Consider the following 26828-nt stretch of genomic DNA (forward strand, 5'->3'; position numbering starts at 1 on the left):
TCATTTTTACTCTGACCCATTTTCAGTGAGAAGGAATAAAAGTGAGCGGGGGAGGAGGGGCTGAAATGGAGGGGGGAAAATCTCAAATGTGGAAAACATTCAGACTGAAAACGACTTCAAAATTTCTGAAATTCTCCCCTCATCCCCTCATAGTTTGACCAGCTCTAAGTTGTCTTTTTTCAGTGGTGTGAAAGAAAGGATCAGTACCTTCTTATCAATCTAATATCTTCTCCATCAGTGAGACAGCTGGGCATAGTTGTTGACAAGTAAGTTTATCTAATTGGCAAGTAAGAGAGCAGAAAGAAAGCACAGCTCTTTCTCCTTTGCTAAAAGCAGTGAGGATCTACCCCCTCCTCTTCCTAGCTTGGGTCAGCACGCTCCCCCAATTCCTTGTCTGATGTAGTGAGTGTCCCCTCCTCCTTCAGTCTGTTATAACCACATTGTGAGGTGGCAGCTTCTTCTCTTTCCTCAACGGGCAGAACTGAATTTGTCAAAATGAACATGTGTCCTATGATGATTTATTGAGTCTGCTACTAGTGAAGTTCTCTGCTTTATCTGTGAGAAAAGGAAACAATTCTGCTTATCACACGACATCCTTTAAAAAGCTTGGCGAGCTGAAACTTGGATTTACCATCTCTTTATTTTTACAACATGGCCTTTCACACAAGATTCATTATCAAATGGTTCGACTGCACTGGTTTTGGTTTAATATTGAAAAGTAACTGGCAGCACCATTTACTGTGCTACTTGCCTTTCCCATCATACACAGCTTCCTACACCATTAAAGGAGAATCCAATTTTCTCAACAATGTGGAGTCATCTACAGTAAATTTCAACACTTCCAAAATCCAATCTTGCTAGCTCACTTTATATAGCACTATGGGATAACCTGTGCCTTAAAGGTAAAGATTAAGCAGCTGTTAAAAATATGGAGTTGGTAAAAGGAATATTCAGGATAAAGGACATGATACATGGTAGAAGAGAGTCCTTTGAATGCATTTGTAATGAATACAAGGTCAAATAGCATTTGCTCTCTCCCTACAGTTACCCTCACTGATATACTTACAGATAAGTAGAGACTTTGTCTTAACATAACATACACTCCATAAGAGGACGTATTAAAAAATATGGTAACTCAATTCACTTTGTAGAAAGTCTCCTAAATGGGCTGAACTTCCTGCAGTAGCCTGTTAATGATCAGTCTGAGAAAAATGGAGAAAAGAGCTGTGTTCAGACACTTCAGGCTCTTTCTCTTTCAGATATTCTCAATAAATAAATAAATAAATAAATAAATAGGTACTAGTTGTTTCCTAAGGGCCTACTGTAGGCTGGTCTCGTCAAACAGAGCAGATTTTGGAAGTGCAGACCAAAAAAAAGCCAAACTTTTATACTATGTCCATTTGTAAAAAGTTGCACAACTATTTAGATCTATACTTAAAGCACTTTCCTCAAGGTTGGGCACTGACATTTTATCCTTGCCCGGTTTGTATGTGCTTGGGATATTAGATGAATTGGTGCTACCAGTCAACATCAACAAATGGATTGCAGACTACTTTAGTGGATAAAAGTAGAGCTGGCTGGAAAGTGGGGATCATCCACAAAAAACTTCAACATTTCAGCAAAAAAACAAAATATTTTGACAGAAAGCAAAAATAGTTCAATTTGAAAAGCTACAGCAGTGTCTCCTGGAAGCTGTAGTTGAGGTACCTCACCCTCTTATATTCCTTCATGAGCATGGTCAGGCTATATTTGCTGTGAGGCACATTGGTTTCTCCTCTGGGTGAGGGGAGGCCATGCATCATAGAGAGATGTACTTCAAGAGGGGTGCCCTGTGCATAGAGAACTGAATTACAGTTCACATGAGACATGGTGACTCCATAGTCAAATCTAAATATTTTGGGTTTGGGACCAAAACTTTTCAGTTTCTAGGCATGTTAATTTTTGACAAAAAATTAAATTTTCTGCAGAAAGCAGACGCTTTCCATGAACATTTTCATTTAATAGAAAACCCCATTTCCATCAAAACATAGTTTAAACAGAAAATTTTAAAGCAGTTCTAAACAGAAGCATCTTTCAAAGACTATAAAAATAGGGTGCTTTTTCTCCCTGAGCATCTTAAAGATCCATCTTCAGAAAATGGGAATGATTCATATGTGATCAGGTAGTATTGTATGACCTGGACACCATAGTACCTCAGTTTGATGAACCTACCTCTTCCATATCTGCTTGGTTTTCTATTTTTTCTACAAAAAGGTTACCCATACCTCTAAAATGTCCCATATTTTGTCCCAAAGTTACATATATTCCACACAGATTTGATGTTCCCTCTGCTTTTAGAGTTAAATAATTTACAAGGGTAATGTAGAATCATTAATCTGAGGTTATAGTGACTTATACTAAAGGGACAAATCCCTCAGCATTTTAAATTTCTTTCCTACATTTGGGTTGCCTTAGAGCCTTTCCTGGCTGAGGTCTCTAACCTGTTTACATTAGGATACTTCTAACAAGAAAAAAAGTAGCATATGAGTGTGAAAGAAAAAAACCGAAGTAACCAATTGCCATAAAAATCCTCGTCATGGACCCTCAAATACTAAGATCTTTACCCTGTTGCTTGCACACTTATTATAGATTTCCTGTTCCATGATTGCATAATCAGTAGTAATTAAACCATTGGCAATCCTGAGTGCTGAAGATTGTTGGAAAATGGGAGCCTAATAAATCCCAGCTCTGCAGGGTTCTAGACTAGGAAGTCCTAATTATGACTGAAATAGGAAAATAGCAAAAGTTGATCCAACTAGGAAGAGATCTGTAGGAGAGATAAAGATGTATATGTCAGCCATGCTACTGTAGATGGTATGTGGCTTTTTTCTGTCTATGCTATACCAGGCGAGGGAAGGAGGGCCAGGAATGGGGATGAACTCCCAATCCGAACCTCATAGAAAACACTTATCTTTCTGAGATCTCTACGAATTAAAGTACAGTATGTAGACCCATTATCTAGATTAACTCATACATGCTAGTACAATACAGACCTGTTTTTTCCAAACAACTTCAGAGTGCTCTGAAATCTCTGGGTGGACATAAGGCTTTTAGTGAGCAGTGATGCCATACACTCGATACTACTTTGGAGGGACATGACTGGGCTTTGGTTAACGAGAGTGGATGAGTGGTAGTATCCTCCATAATATCATCTAGACTATAATGCCGTGTGCTGGAGCTGCAGCTTTTCATACTTGTGACTTTTGGGGTCTTCCACCTGGCAGAGGACTGCTCTGTCATTAGCCAATGATGTTGTGTAGCCAGGGATTCTGATTTGCATAGAGAATTAACTCCCAGAGGTTCCACTCCACAGCCTCACAAGTCATTAGTGGACTTTACCGCCCATCCCCACTAATTGCTGTAAAGAAATAGGCAATTGCTGTTGTAGAGCTGGGGTTTTCCTTATATGGGTGCAACCTTTTCTCTACTATTTTGCTGTGCAGCTACTGCTTGCTCACATGCTTCAGTACTAATGAGCCCTGGAAGGCTTTAAGTCTGTCCATCTCCGTGGAAACAGCACTTGAAGGCTTCTAGGTATAACAGCATGCTTGCAAGGATCAGTCAGAGGACAGTAAAAAGGCTTGGTAATCATGGAGAAACAGGTAGATCTCAACTTTGGCAGCTCCATTGTTGGCACCTTCAGTGGAAACACTAAAGTAGTGGGACACGGGTGTTTTCACCAACAAGTTGTCTAGCCCTTGTGTCAAGGCTGCTTCCCCACTCTGAACTTTAGGGTACAAATGTGGGGGCCTGCATGAAAACTTCTAAGCTTAACTACCAGCTTAGATCTGGTCTGCTGCCACCATTCCCAAAGCTAGTTCCCTTCCCTGGGAAGCCTTGAGAAACTCTTCACCAATTCCCTGGTGAATACAGATCCAAACCCCTTGGATCTTAAAACAAGGAGAAATTAACCATCCCCCCTCCTTCCTCCCACCCACTCCTGATGGATCAAGATCCAAACCCCTTGGATCTAAAAACAAGGAAAAATGAATCAGGTTCTTAAAAAGAAGGCTTTTAATTAAAGGAAAAAGGTAAAAATCATCTCTGTAAAAGCAGTATGGAAAATAACTTTACAGGGTAATCAAACTTAAAGAGCTCAGAGGACCCCCCTCTAGCCTCAGGTTCAAAGTACAGCAAACAGAGATAAACACTCTAGTAAAAGGTACATTTACAAGTTGAGAAAACAAAGTAAAACTAACACGCCTTGCCTGGCTGTTTACTTACAAGTTTGAAATATGAGAGACTTGTTTAGAAAGATGGGGAGAACCTGGATTGATGTCTGGTCCCTCTCAGTCCCAAGAGCGAACGACTTCCCAAACAAAGAGCACAAACAAAAGCCTTCCTCCCCCAAGATTTGAAAGTATCTTGTCCCCTTATTGGTCCTTTGGGTCAGGTGTCAGCCAGGTTACCTGAGCTTCTTAACCCTTTACAGGTAAAAGGATTGTGGAGTCTCTGGCCAGGAGGGATTTTATAATACTGTCCACAGGAGAGCTGTTACCCTTCCCTTTATAGTTATGACGCCTTGTAAAAAAGGCCTCTCTATCCTGTCTACTCTTGTTTCTACCGCTGACACCGCAGCAGGAGCTGCATTGTTGCAAGGCAAACAGTGGGCGAGGTGCCGAAATTCCCCAGGGCAAATCAACTCAAAGAAATCTTTGAAGTGAAAACCTTTTTGATTTTTCTTTTTCATTTTTCATTTTCAACTAGGTCTAGTGCTGAGCTATCAGCACTCAATCTGTCCTCAGACCCTACGCCTTTCCAAACACAATATAAACTTGCACCTCATCCCCAGCTATTCAACGTGCAACTCTACCTGTTCACCTCAATCTCAACCTGCAGTATCACCTGCTAGTCTAGTTCTAGTACACCTCAGTCCTGGCCTGCAGCCCCTCTGAAAGGCCTTGGCTACACTTGCAGCTGTACAGCGCTGAGAGTTAAACCTGTCTTCGTACAGCTGAGTAGGGAAAGCGCTGCAGTCTGTCCACACTGACAGCTGCCCAGCGCACTGTCGTGGCCACATTTGCGGCAATTGCAGCCCCATTGGGAGCGGTACATTATGGGCAGCTATCCCATAGAACACCTCTTCCCATTCTGGCGCCGTGGGTTGTGGGAACGGGGCATGGGTGCAGGGGATTCTGGGTCCTGTTCCAATGCCCCGTGATGCATCGCTTCGCATCCCAGAAATCCCTTTGTAGCCGTCCAACTTTGGCGCCATCTTTCAACGGTTTCTGTGCAGCGCGATCTGTCTGCAGGAAATGGAGTCCGAATTGAGGCGTATGCTGATGAGTCTCGCCAGCACGTCACGTTTGGCTGTCGAACTATTCCTTAAGATCCAAAGTGAGAGTGAGGAGTCCGACGAGGCTATCAAGCCGCGTAACGTGTACAACACGAAATTGCTTCTGGCATTCACGGACATGCTCAGCACCGTGGATCACCGTTTTTGGGCTCGGGAAACAAGCACTGAGTGGTGGGATCACATCGTCATGGAAGTCTGGGATGATGAGCAGTGTCTGCAGAACTCTTGGATGAGAAAAGCCACTTTCATGGGACTGTGTGAGGAGCTCACCCCCACCCTGCGGCGCAAGCACACGAGATTGAGAGCTGCCGTGCCAGTGGAGAAGCGGGTGACTATTGCAATCTGGAAGCTGACAACTCCAGACAGCTACCGGTTGGTCTCAAACCAGTTTTGAGTGGGAAAGTCGACCGTTGGAATCGTGTTGATGCAAGTTTGCAAGGCCATTAATCGCATCCTACTCAGAAGAATCGTGACTCTGGGTAACGTGCAGAACATAGTGGATGGCTTTGCACAAATGGGTTTCCCTAACTGTGGAGGGGCAATAGATGGGACGCACATTACTATTCTGGCACCACCCCACCTAGCATCCGAGTAGGTTAATTGGAAGGGGTATTTCTCTATGGTTCTCCAGGACCTTGTGAATCACCGTGGGCATTTCATTGATATTAACACAGGCTGGCCAGGAAAGGTGCAGGCCAGGACTTTTTTCCCAGAGTGGAAGATCACAGTAGGGGAAGTTGAAATGCCCATTGTGATCCTTGGAGATCCCACTTACCCGTTAATGTGTGGCTCATGAAACCCTACACAGGGAGCCTTGACAGCAGCAAGGAACGGGTCAACTACAGGCTGTGCCGGTGCTGAATGACTGTGGAGTGTGCTTTTGGCCATTTAAAGGGCTGCTGGCGCTCTCTGTATGGGAAGCTGGACTTAGCCGAACACAGCATCCCCGCGGTTATATCCGCGTGCTGTACCCTCCATAATATTTGTGAAGGGAAGGGTGAAAGCTTCACTCAGGCATAGACCTCCGAGGTTGAACACCTGGAGGCTGAATTTGCACAGCCAGAGAGCAGGGTTATTACAGGGGCCCAGTGCGGGGCTGCAAGGATTAGGGATGCCTTGAGGGAGCAATTTTGAGGCTGAAAACCAGCAGTGATATCTGGTGCCCTGCATGGGAGTGAAGTGCAGTAGTTCCAATCTTTAGGAATCTGTGTTTGCTAAGCAGACTCGCAGTGCCTGTTTATTTCCTGGGCTAAGGAATCTTTTACTTTATGCAATAATAAAGAATGTTTTCAAAGCCAAAAAATCCATTTATTGAAAAGAAACACAACTGCTTGGGAATCAGAAAGGGCAAGGGGGTGGAGTGGGGAACAGTACAATCACAGATTTGCGTATGTCCTGTCTGGGGTGCTGTGCAGTGAGTGCTGCACTTCAGGACAGCTATACTGCATGGTGATGGGGGTTGAGTGCAGAGGGTAAGGGTCGTGGTTTTCAGTGGTGGGTGGTGAAGATGCTGGTGTTGGAGGCAGCGGGTGACGTGAAGAACACGGGAGTTGGAGAAAGTGGGTTGGAGGGGACAGTGGGGCACAACGGAAAGAGTTTTGGGACAAGGACTGTGGGGGGGTGGCGTTTGCATTTGTGGTACTGCTTCTCTTTCTGCATGGCTACAAGCTCCTGGATAGCATCTGCTTGGCACTCCAGGATGCTTATGAGCCGATCCGTGCTTTGCTGCCAGTGCTCCGTGCTTTGCCGCCGGTGCGCTGCGTTTTCCTGGCGGATCCTGCTTTCTCTCTCCCTCCAGTTCTGTGCTTTTTCATTCTCTTTAATAGATTGCCGCATCACTTCTTGCAGCATGTCTTCTTTGGTTTTTCGCAGTCTCTTCCTGAGTCTTTGCAGTCTCTGAGCAGGCGATAAGAGGGACGGCTGAGGTCTCAAGGTTGTTGCAGCTGTATAGGCAAAATGCAACATTTAACAGAGGCAGCATTGTTTATACCAGACAGAGTAATGATTTCCCCCGCACTTAAGGTGGGCACACACAGGGTCTACACAATAGCATAATTTTCCCGTCCCAAACAGAGCACACACAACCCACGGGAGCCTCAAAATGGTGAGTAAGGGGGACTGATTGTTTCAGGGCTGCACTGTCCTCTGGGTTTTTGTGCCTTGGGGAGAGCCAACAGCTGCAGGGGGCACCTACACTGAACACTGTCCCCACATTTTCCACAGGAGTTAATCCTGGACGATATCTCGCTGCTGAGGGTGACCTGGGAAGCAAGGGAGGGTCTTCTACTGCAATTTGGCTTCTGCCCTGGTCCATATGCAGCTTGCCTGTGTGCAGCAATGGTCCCCCCGCCCCTCGCAGTACAGTGGCGCGGACACGTTAGCCTGGCTGGGACAAGGACCATGGTGACTCTCCCGATAAACCTGCGCAAGCGCATTGCACACGTTCTGGATGAGACATTCTAAGAGATTACCAAAGCCGATTACCGCGATGTGATAAACCACATCAATGCACTATTCCGCATCTAGGTATGCATGCCTAACCCTCCTCTCCCAAAGAGCCCACACCGAAAAAATTCCTTCCCTGGGAAAAAAAAAAGCACTTACCAGGAACCTGCTCTTCTGTTTGTTCTCCACCAAGTACTGTCCGTTGCGACTGGCTACCTTCCTCCTGGCTCGAGAAGAGCTCCTGGCTGCATGCCTCCAGGGATTCCGGGGTGTCTCCATCCGCCCTACCACCCTCACTCCCGTTTTCCTCCTCCTCCCACCCTGGCTCTGAAGTGTCCATGGTGGTGCTCGGAGTGGAGGTGGGGTTAACCCAAGTATCGCATCCAGCTCTTTGTAGAATTGGCAGCACGGGGGGAGCACCCAAGTGGCCGTTTGCGTCGCGGGCTTTGCGGTAGGCACTCCACAGCTCCTGCACTGCAGGGCGTCCCGGTCATGTCCTTTAATACCTTCCCGAAGGTATCGTAATTCCTATTGCTGGAGCACCAGCTGGGACTGGACAGCTTCCTCCCCCCAAACACTGATGAGGTCCAGCAACTCGCCATTGCTCCATGCTGGGGCTCTCTTGGTGCGTGAAGGCATGGTCAACTGGAAAGATTTGCTGATAGCACTCCACGTCATGCCTGGCTGAGGAAACAGGAAGGGGATTTTTAAAATTCCTGGGGAATTTTAAGGGAGGGTCACATAGTTGGTTACCTGAGGCCAGGGCAGTAGAGTTTGAACTGATGACCAGAGTGGCTAGAACAGGCATTGTGGGATACTGCCGAATACTTCTGGAGGCCAGTCACAGCGCATTGGGTGGCCACACTTGCGCCGCCACGCTGCAGCAGTGGCGCAATACACGGTATTCCTCTCGGGGAGGTGGAGTATATGCAGCGCTGCAGCCATGGAGCCACAGTGCTGTAAGTGCCTTGCCAGTGTGGACGGGGAGTGAGTTACAGCACTGGGGGAGCCTTTACAGCGCTGTAACTCGCAAGTGTAGCCAAGGCCAAAGTCTAGTTCTGAGCCCTCTCTGAAGTGATTCAGACCTCAGACAATCCAAGTACATTCCCACTTGTGACCTATCATGCAGGGGGAAGGCTAGTGTATTATCCTTACTTTTCCGTGATCCAACTGGCTAAATGCCCACAAGCAGCAAATGTATCTCCTTGAATTTTGCTGAGCATTTAATTATAGAAGAGGGGAGAAGCTGCTTCATGCATATCACTGACCATACAATACAGTAAAGGAATCTAGTATCAGGAAAATTAGTAATGATGATTTTTGTGTGCGTGTTCCTTTAATTGGACAGCTTTGGCTCCCACCGTAAGAGTGAAGTTATTTGATAGCGTTCAGCTACATTAGGAAAGCCTGGTTCCAGAAAATAAGGGATTGAATCTGCTTTTCAGAAAACCAGTTACTGTCATACCAGGTGCATTCCCAGTAACTGCTCTGTTTAAGTGGGTGCTATCACCTAACATTAACCCTTTGTTTACCAATTGAACCCTGTTTGTAAAGCTTCCCCTTTATAGAAGTGGGAGAGAGCCTGACTGACAAGGATGGTGTTTATAAACAGGAGTGGTCTAGTTACAGGTCCTCATTAATCACCAAAATCCTGGGTTTGTCTTGGAACCTCTGGTTCAGAAATAAGCAGTTAGTACACAGGTGAAAAGAAATGTAAGTGTCACTTCTTACCGCTGTTGGCAGTAACTTAGAAACCCTTCACATGAGCTGGGGAAGTTTTGGCCCTGTCATTTGGTAGGATGAGTCAGTAAAAATAAAACTGCTGTAGTGAGGAAGGATTTTTGCAGCAAGAGCAGATTTTTATGACCATAGATCAAAAAGCAAGTGAAGATGAGCATCGGCATAAAACAAACTAAACAAAGCCTTCCCAACCCAGGGTTCACAGAGCATCTGTTGCAAATAATTCTCCTAGGCACTCTCCCCATTCTCCTTCTCTAGCAGCTCCTCTTACAGCTGTTCCCCCTGCATACCTGTTGTAAGGGAAAGGAAAAGTGAAACTGGAGTTAACCCCTTGTTTGCTGCCCCAGTGTCATTCATAAATCCTTTGCTTGGTATACATTTACTAGCTATCTGATGCAGTATGTACTGGCTCTTAGGAAAGATCGATTCCGGAACCTAGGGAAATTGTCTTATAACACTGGTCTACAATTTTTGAGAAGTCGTCTGCTTCAGAGATAAAATGTGCTATTTATTATGTATTTTGATGTGCTGAATTCAAATATGACAATTAAAACAATTGATTGGCTACTGTTTCTAAGGTATTTGTTTTTACATTTTATGTCTATGTATATTGCATAGATAGTAGAGTTTTAATCATAAATTGTAAACCTAGGTCTTTTCATGTGTTTATGGTTGCTTTACATGATAATATTTCACCTGTCCTGTTTATGTAACATTCTAAAAATCAGCAAAAGGGTTATATAAATAAAATTGATTATGAAACAAAAGGCAAAAAACTATTATGTACATAGTTTAGTCCTATTCAGTGTCTACTCGGCGCTTCTTGGCTTGTCTCTTGTATTCATTAAATGGAGCATCTCTTGTCACTGTCCAGCAGTAGTCTGCAAGCATTGATGGGCTCCATTTGCCCTGATAGCGTTTCTCCATTGTTGCAATGTCCTGGTGAAATCACTCGCCATGCTCGTCGCTCACTGCTCCGCAGTTCGGTGGAAAAAAATCTAGATGAGAGTGCAAAAAATGTATCTTTAGTGACATTTTGCAACCAAGGCTTTTGTATGCCTTGGAGGTTTTCCACAACAACCTGTAGTTGTCTGCCTTGTTGTTTCCGAGAAAATTTATTGCCACTAACTGGAAGGCTTTCCATGCTGTCTTTTCCTTGCCACGCAGTGCATGGTCAAATGCATCATCTCGAAGAAGTTCACGAATCTGAGGACCAACAAAGACACCTTCCTTTATCTTAGCTTCAATTAACCTCGGAAATTTTCCACAGAGGTACTTGAAAGCTGCTTGTGTTTTGTCAATGGCCTTGACAAAGTTCTTCATCAGACCCAGATTGATGTGTATGGGTGGTAACAAAATCTTCCTAGATTCAACAAGTGGTGGATGCTGAACACTTTTCCTCCCAGGCGCCAATGACTGTCAGAGTGGCCAATCTTTCTTGATGTAGTGGGAATCTCTTGCACGACTATCCCATTCGTAGAGAAAACAACAGTACTTTGTGTATCCAGTCTGCAGACCAAGCACGAGAGCAACAACCTTCAAATCGCCACAAAGCTGCCACTGATGTTGGTCATAGTTTATGCACCTCAAAAGTTGTTTCATGTGGTCATAGGTTTCCTTCATATGGACTGCGTGACCAACTGGAATTGATGGCAAAACATTGCCATTATGCAGTAAAACAGCTTTAAGACTCGTCTTCGATGAATCAATGAACAGTCTCCACTCATCTGGATTGTGAACGATGTTGAGGGCTGCCATCACACCATCGATGTTGTTGCAGGCTACAAGATCACCTTCCATGAAGAAGAATGGGACAAGATCCTTTTGACGGTCACGGAACATGGAAACCCTAACATCACCTGCCAGGAGATTCCACTGCTGTAGTCTGGAGCCCAACAGCTCTGCCTTACTCTTGGGTAGTTCCAAATCCCTGACAAGGTCATTCAGTTCACCTTGTGTTATGAGGTGTGGTTTAGAAGAGGAGGATGGGAGAAAATGTGGGTCCTGTGACATTGATGGTTCAGGACCAGAAGATTCATCCTCTTCCTCTTCCTCGTCTGACTCAAGTGAGAATGATTCTGGTGCATCAGGAACCGGCAGTCCTTCTCCGTGGGGTACTGGGCGCATAGCAGATGGAATGTTTGGATAATGCACAGTCCACTTTTTCTTCTTTGACACACCTTTCCCAACTGGAGGCACCATGCAGAAGTAACAATTGCTGGTATGATCTGTTGGCTCTCTCTAAATCATTGGCACTGCAAAAGGCATAGATTTCCTTTTCCTGTTTAACCACTGGCGAAGATTTGTTGCAGCATATGTGTGGGCCCACCTCTTGTCCTGATCTCCAATTTTGCAGCCAAAATAAAGGTGATAGGCTTTCTTAACCATAGTGGTTATACTGCGCTTTTGTGATGCAAAAGTCACTTCACCACAAACAGAGCAGAAGTTATCTGCACTGTTCACACAAGTATGAGGCATCTCTGCTCACTTTGGCTAAACAGAAATGTGTCCCTTTGCAAAATCAAACACTGACAAATAAGAGAGCACGACACTGTATGATTTCTAGAGCTGATATAGGGCAATTTGTTAAGCAGAGTGATGTAAGCTTTGTTATGATTGCATCATCCATGACTTTTAGGAATAACATGATGCAATTCATATCATGTATGATGCAATACCAGCTTCAGATTGCATCATTCATTGTTTTGCCTAAAAAGCAAGTACTGTCCAAACCCAGTCGTAGATTTATTCATAGATCCAGTCAAAGATGTATTTTAGTCATTTCTGGTTTAAATTGAGATCCCTTCCCTTTATAACTCACTTATCCTCCGCCATTCCCAAGTCAAGGGTCGTATATACTGACCCAATAGCATATCTTGAAAACTAGAGCCAATCAACAATTTTAAGCATCATTTTCATTCTCAGTGACCCAGAATTAGTAAAGTTTGACTACATTTATTTCAGAAGCATTTTGGCTGTAGAACATTATAATGCAATGCATTTGGGCCAGCATGTGCATAATATTGTTCAATTGGACTTTCCAGAACCTTATTGGGGCCGCATCAGACACTTCATTACTCGCTTGCAGAATGGGCGTTATCCTAGAATTTAGACGAGAAATTTTTTTGGTCCCTTCGCTTTTTGGTCGAGTCAATAATATTTTGTTTGGGTATTTCAGTCTCTAGCTTTTCTTCAGATAATTCTCCTTTGAGTGGGGGGGAAGGGGCTGTATGTATAACATTAGCACAATGGAGGCCCTGATTGGGGCCTCGAGGTGTTTTACCATGACCTAAATCAATAACAAGACATTACATTTAAAAATCTCCTCTGCTTGTTTCTGGTGGCTGTCCAGATGGAAGCTGAAAATTGCATGGCACTGTTCAGAAAAAGCAAGAGACAGCCCTGCTGTCCTGCCTAATATTTTGACTTTCAGTGACAGGTTCTGATACAGCTGAGTATGAGCTATTACTGAGTGCATAATGACAGGTTCCAGAGTGGTAGCCGTGTTAGTCTGTATGAGCAAAAACAACAAGGAGAACTTGTGGCACCTTAGAGATTAACATTTATTTGGGCATAAGCTTTCATTGGCTAAAACCCTCTTCATCAGATGCATGGAGTGGAAAATACAGTAGGCAGATATATATACACAGTACATGAAAAGCTGGGAGTTGCCTTACCAAGTGGGGGTTCAGTTCTAACGAGACAATTCAATTAAAGTTGAAGTGAGCTATTCTCAACAGGAGGAAAAATCACTTTTGTAGTGGTAATCAGGGTGGCCCATTTCAAACAGTTGACAAGAAGGTGCGAGTAGGAAGGCCATCCTGATTACTACTGCAAAAGTGATTTTTTTCCCCCCTCCTGTTGATAATAGCCCACTTCCACTTTAATTGAATTGTCTCATTAGAACTGACCCCCCCACTTGGTAACACAACTCCCAGCTTTTCATGTACTGTATACATATATCTTCCTACTGTATTTTCCACTCCATGCATCTGAAGAAGTGGGTTTTAGCCCACGGAAGCTTATGCCCAAATAAGTTTTTGTTAATCCCTAAGGTGCTACAAGGACTCCTCGTCGTTGAGTGCATAATGGTTGCTGTTTTGGCTTATACAAGCACTGCTCTGCTAGACTGTGTAACTCATTCTCAGTGAGCACTTTGAATTAGAGCATGAAAACCATGTATATAGTAGAACCACATTAAGTCTGTTATAACCTATTTTTGACTTCTATTAGACAGTGCTGATCTATGCCTACCTTACTGGGTCTGTATTCTGCATGTATGCATCTGTAAGTAGATCCGTATGTGGGGGTGAGCCTGGAGGGAAGTATGTGTGTAGATATTTTTGAGTACTGTGACAATATTTTTCCTGTCACACTAGAGCGTTGAGGCTTAATTTGTTAATGTGCGTGAGCTGGTCAGAAATTGTACCATGGTGCTGAGCACCATAGAAATGCCTGTAAAAATTAAAGCCTAATCCTTTTCAAATGTCATTAGTGATTTTGGTTGCCCCAAAATTATTGGTTGCCCAGCATGAGACATCTTAACGGGGCCTGATTTACAGAGGCCAGGTGTTCAGCACTTTCTGAAAATCAGGCTTTTCTACAGTATCTCAGGTTAGACTCCCAAAAACGGAGGCATCCAAAATCACTAGCCACATCTGAAAATGGAGGCCTAAACTAAGTAGCGTATAAGTGCTGTCTGTCGATATTGAGTGTGTTTCTGTGGAAGGCGGGGGCTGTATTTGTGTACATACATATTATGACACTTCCGTTGACGCTGGCTATTCAATGCTGATACTGTGTTTTTGGGAAGTCGGCTTAATAATTTCCAGCTTTTTCAAAACTCACTACCCTGTATCTTCACTCGAAAGCCTGGAAGTTCAGAGGCGACTTGCTATGTCTGTGCTGGGTTCCAGTGACTGTGAAGACCCCACATCCCACCATGTTTGCTCATTACACTTTTCTAGCCACTTACACAGTTCCAAAGTTGGATGTAAGGCTTTAGGGGAGAGCCAGCAGCATGAGATTTTTGACCCACACCACTAAATTTACCTGACTGGTTTTAGGTTAAAATGGTGGTGGTAAGGAAGGAACTTGAAACCATCATAAAAGCTGACCATAGAAGGGAAGTCCAGCTGTTCCTACCAAGGTCTCTGCCTGCATAGTGGCCAGCATCTGATGTTCTTTTCCAGTGCACAATTGTCCTGTTGACTCTAGGACCCCCATGTGTTATCAGATCTGGTGAGACAAGGTGGGTGAGGTAATATCTTTTATTAGACTAACTTCTGTGGGTGAGGCCTTGTCTACACTGCCACTTTACAGCGCTAAAACTTTCTCGCTCAGTGGTGTGAAAAAACACACCCCTGAGCACTGTAAGTTTCAGCGCTGTAAAGTGGCAGTGTAGATGGTGCACCAGCGCTGGGAGTGCTGGTGCACTGTCTACAGGGCCGGCTCCAGGCACCAGCCCACCAAACACGTGCTTGTGGCGGCACCTTAGAAGGGGCGTCCCATGTTGCGGTGGGGGGGGCGCTCGTGGTGGGGTTTGTTTTGTTTGGTGGGGAGGTGCTCGAGGGGTGTTTTTTGTTTTTGTTTGTTTGTTTCGGCCGGGCAGCGTGGGGGGTGTTTTGGCGGCGCTGGGGGGTGGCGGCGCTGGGGGAGGGAGGGGCGGGGGTTTGGGTGGCCCGGCGCAGCGCTCAGGGCGGGGGTTTGGGTGGCCCGGCGCAGCGCTCGGGGAGGGGGGCGTTGATTTGGGCGGCCCAGCGAGGTGCTGGGGAGGGAGGGGGATTGGGGTTTGGGCGGCCCGGCGAGGCGCTCAGGGGTTTCAGCAGTGCTGCGGGGGGGGGAAATGATGTTACGGCGGGGCGGCGCTTTTTTTTTTTTTTTTGCCTGGGGTGGCAAAAAAGTTAGAGCTGGCCCTGACTGTCTACACTACCATTTTACAGTGCTGAAACTTGAAGCTTTCAGCGCTGGTTAGGACTCCCCTTGTGGGGGTGGTTTTCACGTTGTTAGAGAAGACGTGCCCTGAGCGAGACACGCTTTCGAGGTTTGGTGGGCGGGCATTCTGGTGAACTTTAGGACTTTCCCTTTCCCTCTGTTGTTTCATTGCAAAATCTAGAGTAGCTAGCGATATTAATATAACAAGCACTCAGAATAACCATCCCATTCTTTCTCTCAAAGCTAGGGAGGGAGTGAAGCGGGGACGTGTGCCAGGGAATTACAATATTATATAGGGGAACAAAGAGAGTTTTCCAACTTAAAAGTTGTTTTTGTCGCTCGTTTTTTCCCCCCCTTCTTCCATTTCTTTCTCCTTGTTTTTTTATTTTCATCTTCTCCCTCTTCAGATTATTTTCTCTTTTCCTACTTTTCCTCCTCCTGTCATCTGTCCTTTTTTTTTTTTTTTTTAGAAAAGCAGCATCTTTCCTCTCATTCTTTGTTTCTTCCCCATTAGCTCCTTTTCACCCACCTCTTGCTTTCCCATCTTATTTTCTCTGTGCCCTTCACTCCTCCCATTTTTCCATTCTCTCCACTCTAGGTTCCTGTTTCTCCCCTCACCCACCTCCTTCTCTTCCTCACCAAAGGTCAGCTCTTGCTGTGTGTGCTCATCCTCCTCCCTTTGTGAGGTTAACCTTTCTTCTAACTCCCACCTCCTGAGAGAACCCACTGTTGCTGGGAGAAGGGGGCCTATGTTTTTTCTGTCTGTTACCGCCTCTCTCTCATCACAGAGACCTGATGGTAGGGAAGGCAGCATTCTCTCTCTGCACCCTCCCGCCCTCCAAACCACCTCACCTGCCTCCCTCCACTCTGCCAGCATCCGAACTAGCTCCTCACTGAGATGTGACTTCTTGTGGCCAGAGGCCACACTGACAGGAGCTAGCTGGTAGCTAGGAGGGAATTCCTATTGGCCATGCAGTATCATCTGCAGAAGCCCAAATATTAAATCATTGAAGGAATAATTAAGGAACTTCTTCCAGGGATTTAGCAACTCTTGTAGTTTGGCCCTGAGTGACTGCAGCGTGTGCCATGAATAGCCAATACTTTTCTAGAGATTCTTCCATGACTAGCTTCTGCCACAATCCATCACTGTATAATCTGAAGGTGCTCTCTGCAGGAGAAGAGCTGGACTTGGCTTTCATTAAATGGAAGCTGAGATTAACATTAATGCTTACATCATTCCAAAATTCCAGGGGACTGTCTCCTGGTTGCCCTTGGATCAGTGTGTTCCTTGAATATGAACCTCCTCTCTTTATGTGGCAAACTCCTTTCATTGTTTAAATCAAGACCTGTATTTAATAAATTGCTAAGTGTTTTCATAAATAACAATTTTCCCAAGTGCCTTCAGGTGGGTGTAAAGATTAGACCACTTAATTCTGTACTGTATTGTGCATAGGGAATAAATTAATAGGTTAGCTTTTATAGAGCGATGGATGCAGTACACACAAGTTTTTTCACAGGAATCTGCACACAAATGCCTGTGATCTTCCTTTTCACTGCATGATGACAAGAGAAGCCAAACCTTTTACACTCCAGGACTGATAGCCGATAATGTAAGATTGTCTTCCCCTCCATTTATAAGATTTATAAGCCACCTTGATGTCTGTCCTCAGGAATATTGCAGTCAGCTAACAGCCATCTCTTAATCTGTCAGCCTGCCATCCACTCCCCAACTCCTTCTGCCTACTGCATCCTCCTTCATAGCCCAGGGGACCACTCAGCTTTTCTAAAGGGCAGAATTCAATTAAAGGCATCTCATAATAGAGCAGCAGCTGATTACTTTGTTATTGAGCAGGGTGGCATATTTAAGACTGCAGCTTTAGGACAGCAAAATCCTGGCATTTTGAATGTGAGAGCAAAGGCAAAATTAACAATAATATATAAACTTTGCAAATAATTTCCTAAATTTGGGGCTTTTGATCAAAAATGTTCTATTTGGAACAAAGCAAAACCATTGGTTCCCTCGTCAGTTCATATTGGATTGAAATTAGCTTTGTTTTAGTCACAATTCCAAGTGTAAAGATCAAATTTTCAAAGGAAGATGCAACAACAGGTGTATCAAAAATGTAAAATCCAGACTTGCATGCACAAAATACTGTTCCTTGCAGGAATGCCGGCTGGGACTGAAGTAGCTTTGAATTATGTGTGAATTCTTATAATTTCCATTTAAAGGCTCAGATCAGGAAAACGGTCTCATTCAGGACAGCACTTAAGCATATTCTCAAAGTTAAGCATGTTCCCTTATGTTCATCAAGATGTGGGTTTTACATTTTGCTCTGAATGTAGCAAGATTTGGGTTTGCTCTGATTCCTTCTGGCAGGGATTTTATACTCTTGGTCCAGCTACTATAAAGGTTGAATCTCCCCTGTCAGAGTGTAGAATACAATACTATATTTTTGAGAAAGATAGTGCCTGTCTCTGCTGCATTCCTGGGCATCATCCATATCTTCTGTGTCACTAGACTGGATTTTTGCATTCAAATATTTTGGGGCATTACCTCTTTCTCAACTATTTCAAATGTGGGCTGAATGTTTTTCAGAGAATTTCACTGAAATTTTTGAAAAACTTCAGAATTTTATTTTTGCAAAAATGTTGCTGGATTTTGATTCAACCAGCTCTATAACTGGTGAGATTTTTGTAAATTTTTTGTTGTTGAAAATATTCATTGAAATCTTGGGGAATTTTTTTTTTAAATCAGAATGTTGATTAAATATTCAAAAAAGTGTGTATTCATTTTTTTTTATTTAGCAGTTTTTTGAACAGCTTAAGCTTCGTCTGAAGTTTGTGGCTGAAGCACATTCTTCCACTACTCAATCTTCAAACGTTTTTCCTTCTGTTTCAACTTTATTTTTGGCTTCAATGGAACTTTTGGTATCCAACAACCCATCCACTTCTTAAAGTGATGATCCCTGTAAAGAGACTTATTCATGTCTGAAAAGAGGATTTTTCTCTTGTTTCAATCAGTTAGGCTCCAGGAAAGACTTGTTTTAAAAGAAGAGAGGCCTATACTGTTTTTTACTGCTACATTGCCACTTTACAGGAGGGTCTAAGGATTTTTGTGGAAAAAGTACTTGAAAGATTGAACACCATTTAGCTTGTTCCCCTTTGTGGTCCCATTTTGGATTGTGGTGCTGACCAGATTGCTGCTGCTACTATTGACTGCCGTTGAGGAGAACTAAAGGGAGGAATTGACAGGCTATTAATAGAATAGAAAACTGCACCAAGACATTCAAAACTCTAAAGCAAGAACCTGTTCACACCAATGGGAGATGAGTGAGCTCTTTAAAAGCAACCAGGAGTCTGATCTATGGCCCACTGAAGTCAGTAGGAGTCATTCCAGAGACTTCAATGGACTTTGAATCAGGTTTTAGATCAGTCCTTTTCCTCCGCCCTCAGCTGCGCTTTCCAATTCCTTGCTTCTGCCCTAGCAACTCCTCTTATTCCTACCTTTCTCTCCCGCACCATTCTGCCTTCCCGGTCCCTGCTTCTCGTCTCCCCTCGCTTTGTGCTCCCCGTTCCCTGCCTTCCCTGCTTTCTTCTCACCTCCCAGCCCCAGCTTTTGGAGGATCTTTTCTTGCCTGCTATACATGTGTGCACAAGAGCCTGGAAAAAAGAGAACTATTCCTTAAATAGAGCACCCTTATTTCTTTTCTACAGTCCTCCACTGGCGGACTCCTAATGCCCTGTCCGCTCAGGACAATGGGAGTTTTTTCCATTGACTTGAATGGGAGCAGGATCAAGCCCTTCAACCAACATTTTCAATACTGATAGCCTAATCTAGATGCCTAGATATATACATAGATTAACAATGTGGTAATTCTCAAGACCCCATGCATAAAGAATTCCTGTTGTGCTTCCATACAGTTGAAAATGAAGTGCACTAGTGATCCTGTGTACAAAAACCTAGGATTGAATATACATAAAACCTTCCAAAGAGAGAGCTTCCTCAGCAGATTTTGGCTGGGGTCGATCAGTTAAGGCTCCCTGATCCCCAGGCTGATTTAACTTACTGCAGTTGAGGACTGGCATAGTGTAACTGAACTGTGCCCGACCCCTGGCCCCACTGCTGTGCTCTGACATATCCTCTGGAGGGGTGGAGGAGCCAGCTCTATTCATGCCAGAGAGAAGTCCCCTTCCACTGGGGTAATTCTTTGCTGGCCAGTTAAATGAGATTCTGGCCTGTTCTCTGCAGTGCATAAACAAGGAAACTTGTGTTTAACTGTACTGCTGCTGTAATTTATAAACAAGTCTGCTCACAGAGGTGGAGCAGGGACTTTCCAATGAGCTTGAAGCTATGATTCTTGTGTGGGCCTCAGGTAGCCCCAGAGTTCTGGAAATCGCAAAAGGGTCTTTGTCTACTTTCTTCTTTTAAGCACTGTCAGAAACATTGGTGGTCTTTCAATCAGATGGCCTCGCTATTAATTAGGGTTCTGCTTGGATGATCAAGATCCATTATCCTCGATTCTCATCGTGGCCTATCATGCATGACAATAGTAATTTCTGTCATTTCTGGCTATCTGGGTTTATCAGCGTGAAAGAGAATCAGTGCAGGACTACAGTGCTTCCATTGTTTCATTCTGTCTTCACTAACTCCTGCTTAAGTTCTCTACCATCCTTCCCACCAGGTTCTGTTATGTTTTCAATCTACTGTAATTAGATCGTAAGCGCCACAGAGCAGGGAATTTGCTTTTTTTTTTTTTTTTTTTTATGTTTCCAGGATTCTAAAGTGTCATGAATACACATGGCTTTACACCTTAAAAAATATAAAAAAATAAAAGATTGAGTCAAATGAAACTATAAATGATTCACTTACTCAGATTATGAAGGAATAGAGTTGTTATCCGTTTATGACTTGAAAATGCAGTAAAACAGATATACGTAAAGGTTAAAAAAAACAGTGCTAAAGACAACTATGAGCTTGGAATGCGCAGATCTGTTGAGGCCACTATGAATGATCTCAGTTGTGGCGTATCAAAGACCCCCCAAAAAATAACCACTTTGTAGCAGAATGCTTCCATAACTCTGCCTTGGCAGGACTTTTCAGATGAAAGAGAAATAAGTGCAAAATCATCTTTTTCAATAAAATGGTTATTCAATTGATGATAAAACTTCCTGTAACTGTCCTCAAATTCCAGGTTTGCTAACAGGTTATTTACTAAACAATCTTTGCTGAATGCTTTAGCTAAATTTATGGCTACAACCATTCTTGGTGCTATTCTAAACACATTAACTTTCCAATAAGCCTTCAATTGACTTGCTTAGGTTGCCTAAACACTGATGTTCAGAGGCCGTTTCCCTTGACAATCTTTGGCATGACAGGGGTGGGCAAACCAAGAAGGTAGACAGTGTTGTCTAATACATATATTCCAAATGTACCTAAAGATAAAATCCTCCTTTATAACTAACTTGACACTGGGAAGGTGCAATTTCTGACTTAGAGAAGGTAATAGATAAGGACGTGATTTAGTCGCTAGATGAGACAAAGAACTTGAACTCTAAAATTTCTAGGCAGGGTAAAAGCCCAGTTGTATTTAAACATATTGCTCACTGGGACAGCCTGACCAGGCCTGGGGGCCACAGGGATGGGAGGGAATCTGGGTGAGTGGCAAGCATCCAATCTTGATCCCATTTAGAATAAACAAAATTCCAGTTTGTGTGAGAAACACTGCGCAAATAACTTTGATGTAGTTGACTGCACCTCACTTTGTAGTAGTCTCCCAATCTGCTGACATGTCTAAGCAGGCTCTAATTAGAGGTGTTTCATCCAGGAATACAACTGGAAACAAGTAGTTTCTCTGGCTCCAGCTTAGAACTGAAACTGTGTACTTCAGGGTGCTTGGAGAACTTAATAAAACTGTTACACTCTAAAGCATTCGAACTGGAGACTTTCTTTAGTCTAAACCTGTTTCACAGGAGGGACAGTCTCAATCTGAATCAGAGCTGCTTTCAGAAATACTGCTCCAACAGTAGCACATGCATGGTTTGCCATGTTTATAGAACAGTCTCACTGTGCAGAAAGTCTCAGTAACAAGAACCTCTTTGCAGAGAGCAATCTAGAAAGTGACCTGACCCCGCTTATGCTTATGTGTGTGCTTTTTGAAGCCTTTAGAATAAAGGCTGATACAAATCCATCCCAGGGACCTCTTGTCCAAATTGCTCAATCCATTTTGTGGTAGCTCCAGTCTGTGTCAAGTTGCTTAGCATATCTGTGGTTTTCTTAAAGCATATTACTAACAATATGAACATAACCACTCAAACAGGACATTAAAAGGCATCCTGTTTGCTGAACTGTGAGTCACTGCCTTGACTTCTCAGCACTTGGAGTGGGAAATCCAAGGAGGCTAATCATTAAGTTTGAAGTAATGTAATGGACTAATTACTGCTCTTCATTGCAACTGTGCCACTACCATGAATCCCGGGATCAAGAGAGAACAGTATAATGGAAATTAAGCAGACTAGTTCAGCAGCATTCATTGTCCCTTGCTTGAGAAAAATCCAGGGGTGAAACTCTGGCTCCATTTACATCAGTAAAACTCTCATTGACATCAGCGGGTACAGAATTTCAATGTGGTGTCTCAAGCTCACATTTTCTTTGAGTTGCGTTTTATTTTATTTTTTATTTTTGTTCTTGCACTATATCTTCCTTAGAAGAAGTGAAGAGGGGAAGTTTCACATCTAAGAGTTTGCACCCCATTTTGAGCTGGATAGGAACAGCAACGCAGGACTAATATTTTTCAAAGCTCAACTACACAACCAATTGCAAACAAATTTTCCAGCTAAAGAGTCAAGTGATCCATTTCTGCAGGTCCAGTAATGGTGTAGTCTGTAACTAAACAGTCTCTTACCCTAACATAGCTCCTTTTTGTTGGTGTTTATATAGTGCCTCCGATACACACCATGACATGGTGTTTTAGAGGAAGAATGAATCTGCTCTCTATGCAGCTGTGACCATCATGTACCAGCCAACATGGCAGCAGCTGTACAATGTGTTCAGCAACAAACAGCTGTGAATATCTGGACTGCTGCACTTATTCTATGCTAGGATTGTTCGCATGCAGCATGAGTGCATGACATTCTGAAAAGGACTCTAAGGGTAAAGTTCATCACCGGTACAGAACGTGTATGAATGTTCAGCCAATGCGACTGTTGAGCTGCCTGCATAATGCCACTCTTTTGGAAAATAACTATGGTCTGGTCACAGATTGTTCCATTGTCACTGGAGGTGCGCAGAGGTTTGGGGAGTTCTTTAATGATCTGTGCAATCTAAGCATCAGTTGATGCTTTCTCGTCTCACTGATGGTTCAGGATACACTGACACATCACTAAGGTAAACAACTAGCAGCTTTAGAACCTGATCCAAAAATAATGTAAGAGTTTTTTTCCATTGACTTTAATGGGGTTTGGATGAGGCAATGATTGACTACATCCACCCAAACTGGAAACCTCAGAACTAACTTGCTTGCTTGCGTCTGATGAAGTGGGCATTCACCCACGAAAGCTTACGCTCCAATACTTCTGTTAGTCTTAAAGGTGCCACAGGACCCTCTGTTGCTTTTTACAGATTCAGACTAACACGGCTACCCCTCTGATACTCAGAACTAACTAAACTTCCTGAAGTATCTTCTCCAAATATTTACTAGATCTTAATATTAACACTTCTGAATTTTTCAGAAGTTCCCTAGTCAGTAACGTGGAGAGGATCTTTCCAGGACCCTTAATCCAAGATTTTCAAAATATAGGAACCTAAAGTTGACTTTCGGTGGGTGTTGAGTGCTTAAGTCATTTAGATCCTTTTGAAAATCCCACTCTTGGAAGTCTCACTTGAGGCTCCTTTTTAAAAAAAAAATAAAAATAAATCATGGTCTAAGTTATTAAATACTTATCTTACTAAACTATAAATAAGTATTAAATAGTATGATTATTGTATAGAATACAAATTACATATACAGCACCATAAACCTACACAAGACTATGCAAGTATAGTTAAATGCATGTTTTGTCTCAAAAATATAGTCCATAGAGGTCATCTTAGTACCAGACCAGTTCTGTATCTGTGTCTAACACCTGGGTTGGGAAAGTTCAGAAAAAGTTAACATGCTTCATGGCATGAGAACCAGTTGGCTTATATGGCTCTTCCTTCTCCTCTCATTCACTTCTTTGGCTTTTCCAGAAGTGTAAGACATTAATGGGTCAGGAAAGTTGTTGGGTTTTTTTTTTCTTTTTTTCCCCAGGATTTTTGTTTTAAAATGTCTGATTTTCAACAAAATAGGAACCTTTTCACGAGGATTTGATTTTGTTGAAAGGCCACTAAATTTGGGAAAAGTAGACAAAATGTTTGGACTAGGTCTAGAAGTCAGTATTAGAGGGCAGGCCACGTAAAGGATAGTCTATATAACCACTAATTACAGTCTCATGTCAGGCTGCCAATGGGTCATCTCTTCCTTTGCACTCACTGTTTGAAATCTAGTCTTTCCACAGTAGCATGTCTGGGACTAATATATAGTTTATTTAGGAAGAACAGGACTGTGGTGGTACTGTAAAGTAGTAATACCAAAGTCACAAAATGACCAACCTCCCTCTACTTTTCTGTCTTTGACAGGCAGACAGAATTTGTGTCACATGGTGCAGGTGGCTATTTTTAATTTCCTGGGAGCAGCTTGTTTTACTGCATTTGGCAGTTTTGTATCTTCATCAGAACCTTTATTAGTGCATTGCTGGATCTCTCTCTAATAACACCTGTTATGTTAATTTATTATGTTGTGTGTAACCGCAAAGCCCCATCACCCCAAGGAGATTAGAGGTATTCTGTGGATTAGAACCAATGATCAACCAACTGGACTACAAATTGCCAGCTATTCCCTCTGCAACTCCCTGAATTCTGTGGCGGTGCTCACATGAAATTCTCTCATTCTACCACTTCTTGCTTTCAAAGATCTATGAAGCCATTGCTACAAATCTCTTTAAAAGGCCCCATAAAAATAAAAAGTCTCAAACTTCCTTCATATCTATTCCCTGTTTGATACTTTTGGAGAAATATTTTGATACATTGCCTAAAGCCTGAAATCCATAGTTGCTGTGAATTAGGACCAAAACTAAGTCATCTTTGCTTCTCCTACCTCCTCCTTAGTTATAAGCCCCTGGCAGAGACTTTGCAGTTGGCTGGCTAACGCTTTCTAACGATCCCTGTTTCATCTCGGAGCTGCAAAGAATAATACACGCTGGTTTTTTTTCTAAGTAACTTTCTAAGCAGAACCCTTAAGACTTGATGCAAAACCTTGCTGAGAGATGGGTTTGCTCCAACTGCACTTGTTCCCTCCCCTTCCCCTTGCTCTCTGTCTTACTGATTAATTTTCTGTTCTGAGTGCTAAGCTTTGGTCTCAGACCCATTCAGATCAATATTGGAAGAAAAAGAGAAAATGAAAGAAAGAAATAGAATTTTACCAGCTCCCAGCTAGAACAAAGGGCAATTGAGATTTTTTTTTTCTTTTGAAAGCTGAACAAAGGTTGGTTGAGATTTCTGAAGCTATGAGATTTCATATTTTCAGTGAATATTGAGGGCCTGATTCACCACTGCATTACTATAGTTTTACACCAATGAAAGTCCATTGATTTAGAATGGAGTTACTTTTGTGTTGTACTGGAGTAACTATCTACTTAAGGTACTTATATGGCACCCGTTATCAGAATATTTTAGTATCTCACCATCATGAATGTGTTTATCCTCAAAACACCCCTGTGAGTTGGGGAAGTGCTATTATCCTCATGCTGCAGAAGACAATTAGCGGCTATGAATTCCACTGGATGGCAGGGTACGTAGGAGTTAGGCATTGCATTCCTGTGTGGATTTAGCCCTAAGTGACTTGTCCAAGGTCACACAACAAGTCTGTGTCAGAGTAAAGAAGGGAAGTGACTTAACCACTGGACCATCCTTTTTCATGGATTACATGGTAGGAAGTTAGGCTGCTTTACTCAAACAAAACACCTTAGAGCTGGTCAAAAATTGTGAACATTTTTCAAAATGTTTTGGGAAATAATTTTGTCAAAAGACTTGTAGTTGAGCTAGTTAAATACTTCAAGTATAAAAATATTGGTGTATAAAAACAAAAAGACCTTTGTTCATATGGTTTAATGGTGTCACATAGAAGGGAATGTAGGAATTAAATATTCAGTACAATACCCAGGTTAGTCATGTAACTAAAATTAATTGTAATGGAAACTGAACAGGTAATGTGCCATATATTATACTGAATATTTACATCTTAGTACTAATTCCAGAAACAGCTGCAGTCTATTTCATGGAAGGTGTTCAAAAAATGTCCTCCCTAGAATTGTAGGAACAATCCATTCCTGGTAAAACAAGAAATGCAGTTCAAATTCCTCTTGTCTATATTTGAGTTTCATTACTAGACCTGAGATAGCCCTCTATCTATCTGGCTTTATTTGCTAACCCACTTTGCCTGGGGGAGTTCCTGTGTTTGTACAGTGCCTAGCAAAATGAAGAGTGACTTGTCTGGTCAGACCCCTATCCTGGACATGCCTTTTTTGTAGGTAGAAGATGCCATGATGGATGTGTATGATTCTGTGTACGAGGAAGTGAGGAGGAACTTGTCCAGCTTCAGGAGGCAGGAACTAGCTACCATCCATGAAACAGTAAGTTGCTTCCAGGCTCAGGAGATCTTGCTCCAGAGTGTCTTTACATTGGCTTCAGTTAGCTTTGGATGAAGCCTATATTCTTCTATTGTCTGGACTTCCCAAACACCATAGTGGTTTTTTGTTCCTTAGATCACAGAGCTCCTGCTCAGTTCTTCTGTGGCCTCTACTGCTATTGCTTTTCTGAGGTTGGCATTGCCAGGTTTGGCTAGCTGAATTAGCAGCAGGATGAAAGGATTAATAGGAGTTTCATAGGACTATAGATAATGATATACTACAAATATTAAAAGCAGCAAAGAGTCCTGTGGCACCTTATAGACTAACAGACATATAGGAGCATGAGCTTCCGTGGGTGAATACCCACTTCTTCGGATGCATGCATGCATCCGGAGAAGTGGGTATTCACCCACGGAAGCTCATGCTCCTATACGTCTGTTAGTCTATGGTGCCACAGGACTCTTTGCTGCTTTTACAGTTCCAGACTAACACGGCTACCCCTTTGATACAAATATTAAGATTTCCAACCATCGTGCAGTGATGACACTCCCAACCCCCACACACACGCACACAGTTCTCAGTGAGGAGACCTGGGTTTCTGAGCATCACATTCACCCAAATACCAAGAGGTAATCTCACCTCCCTGAAAGAGCATTTCACACCACAAACC

General features: G+C 43.1%; 1 protein-coding gene across 1 annotated transcript in view; it reads left to right on the forward strand.

The window, feature by feature from the left end:
• The window catches only part of TSPAN32 (tetraspanin 32), a 64573-nt gene that overhangs the window by 26716 nt on the left and 11029 nt on the right, over positions 1-26828 (forward strand). The window contains exon 5 of the mRNA XM_054028743.1: positions 26060-26161. Within this exon, the coding sequence (XP_053884718.1) occupies positions 26060-26161 (102 nt within the window). The remainder of the gene's footprint in view (positions 1-26059; positions 26162-26828) is intronic.

Source organism: Malaclemys terrapin, chromosome 4, assembly GCF_027887155.1.
Source record: "Malaclemys terrapin pileata isolate rMalTer1 chromosome 4, rMalTer1.hap1, whole genome shotgun sequence".
Lineage (NCBI taxonomy): Eukaryota > Metazoa > Chordata > Testudines > Emydidae > Malaclemys > Malaclemys terrapin.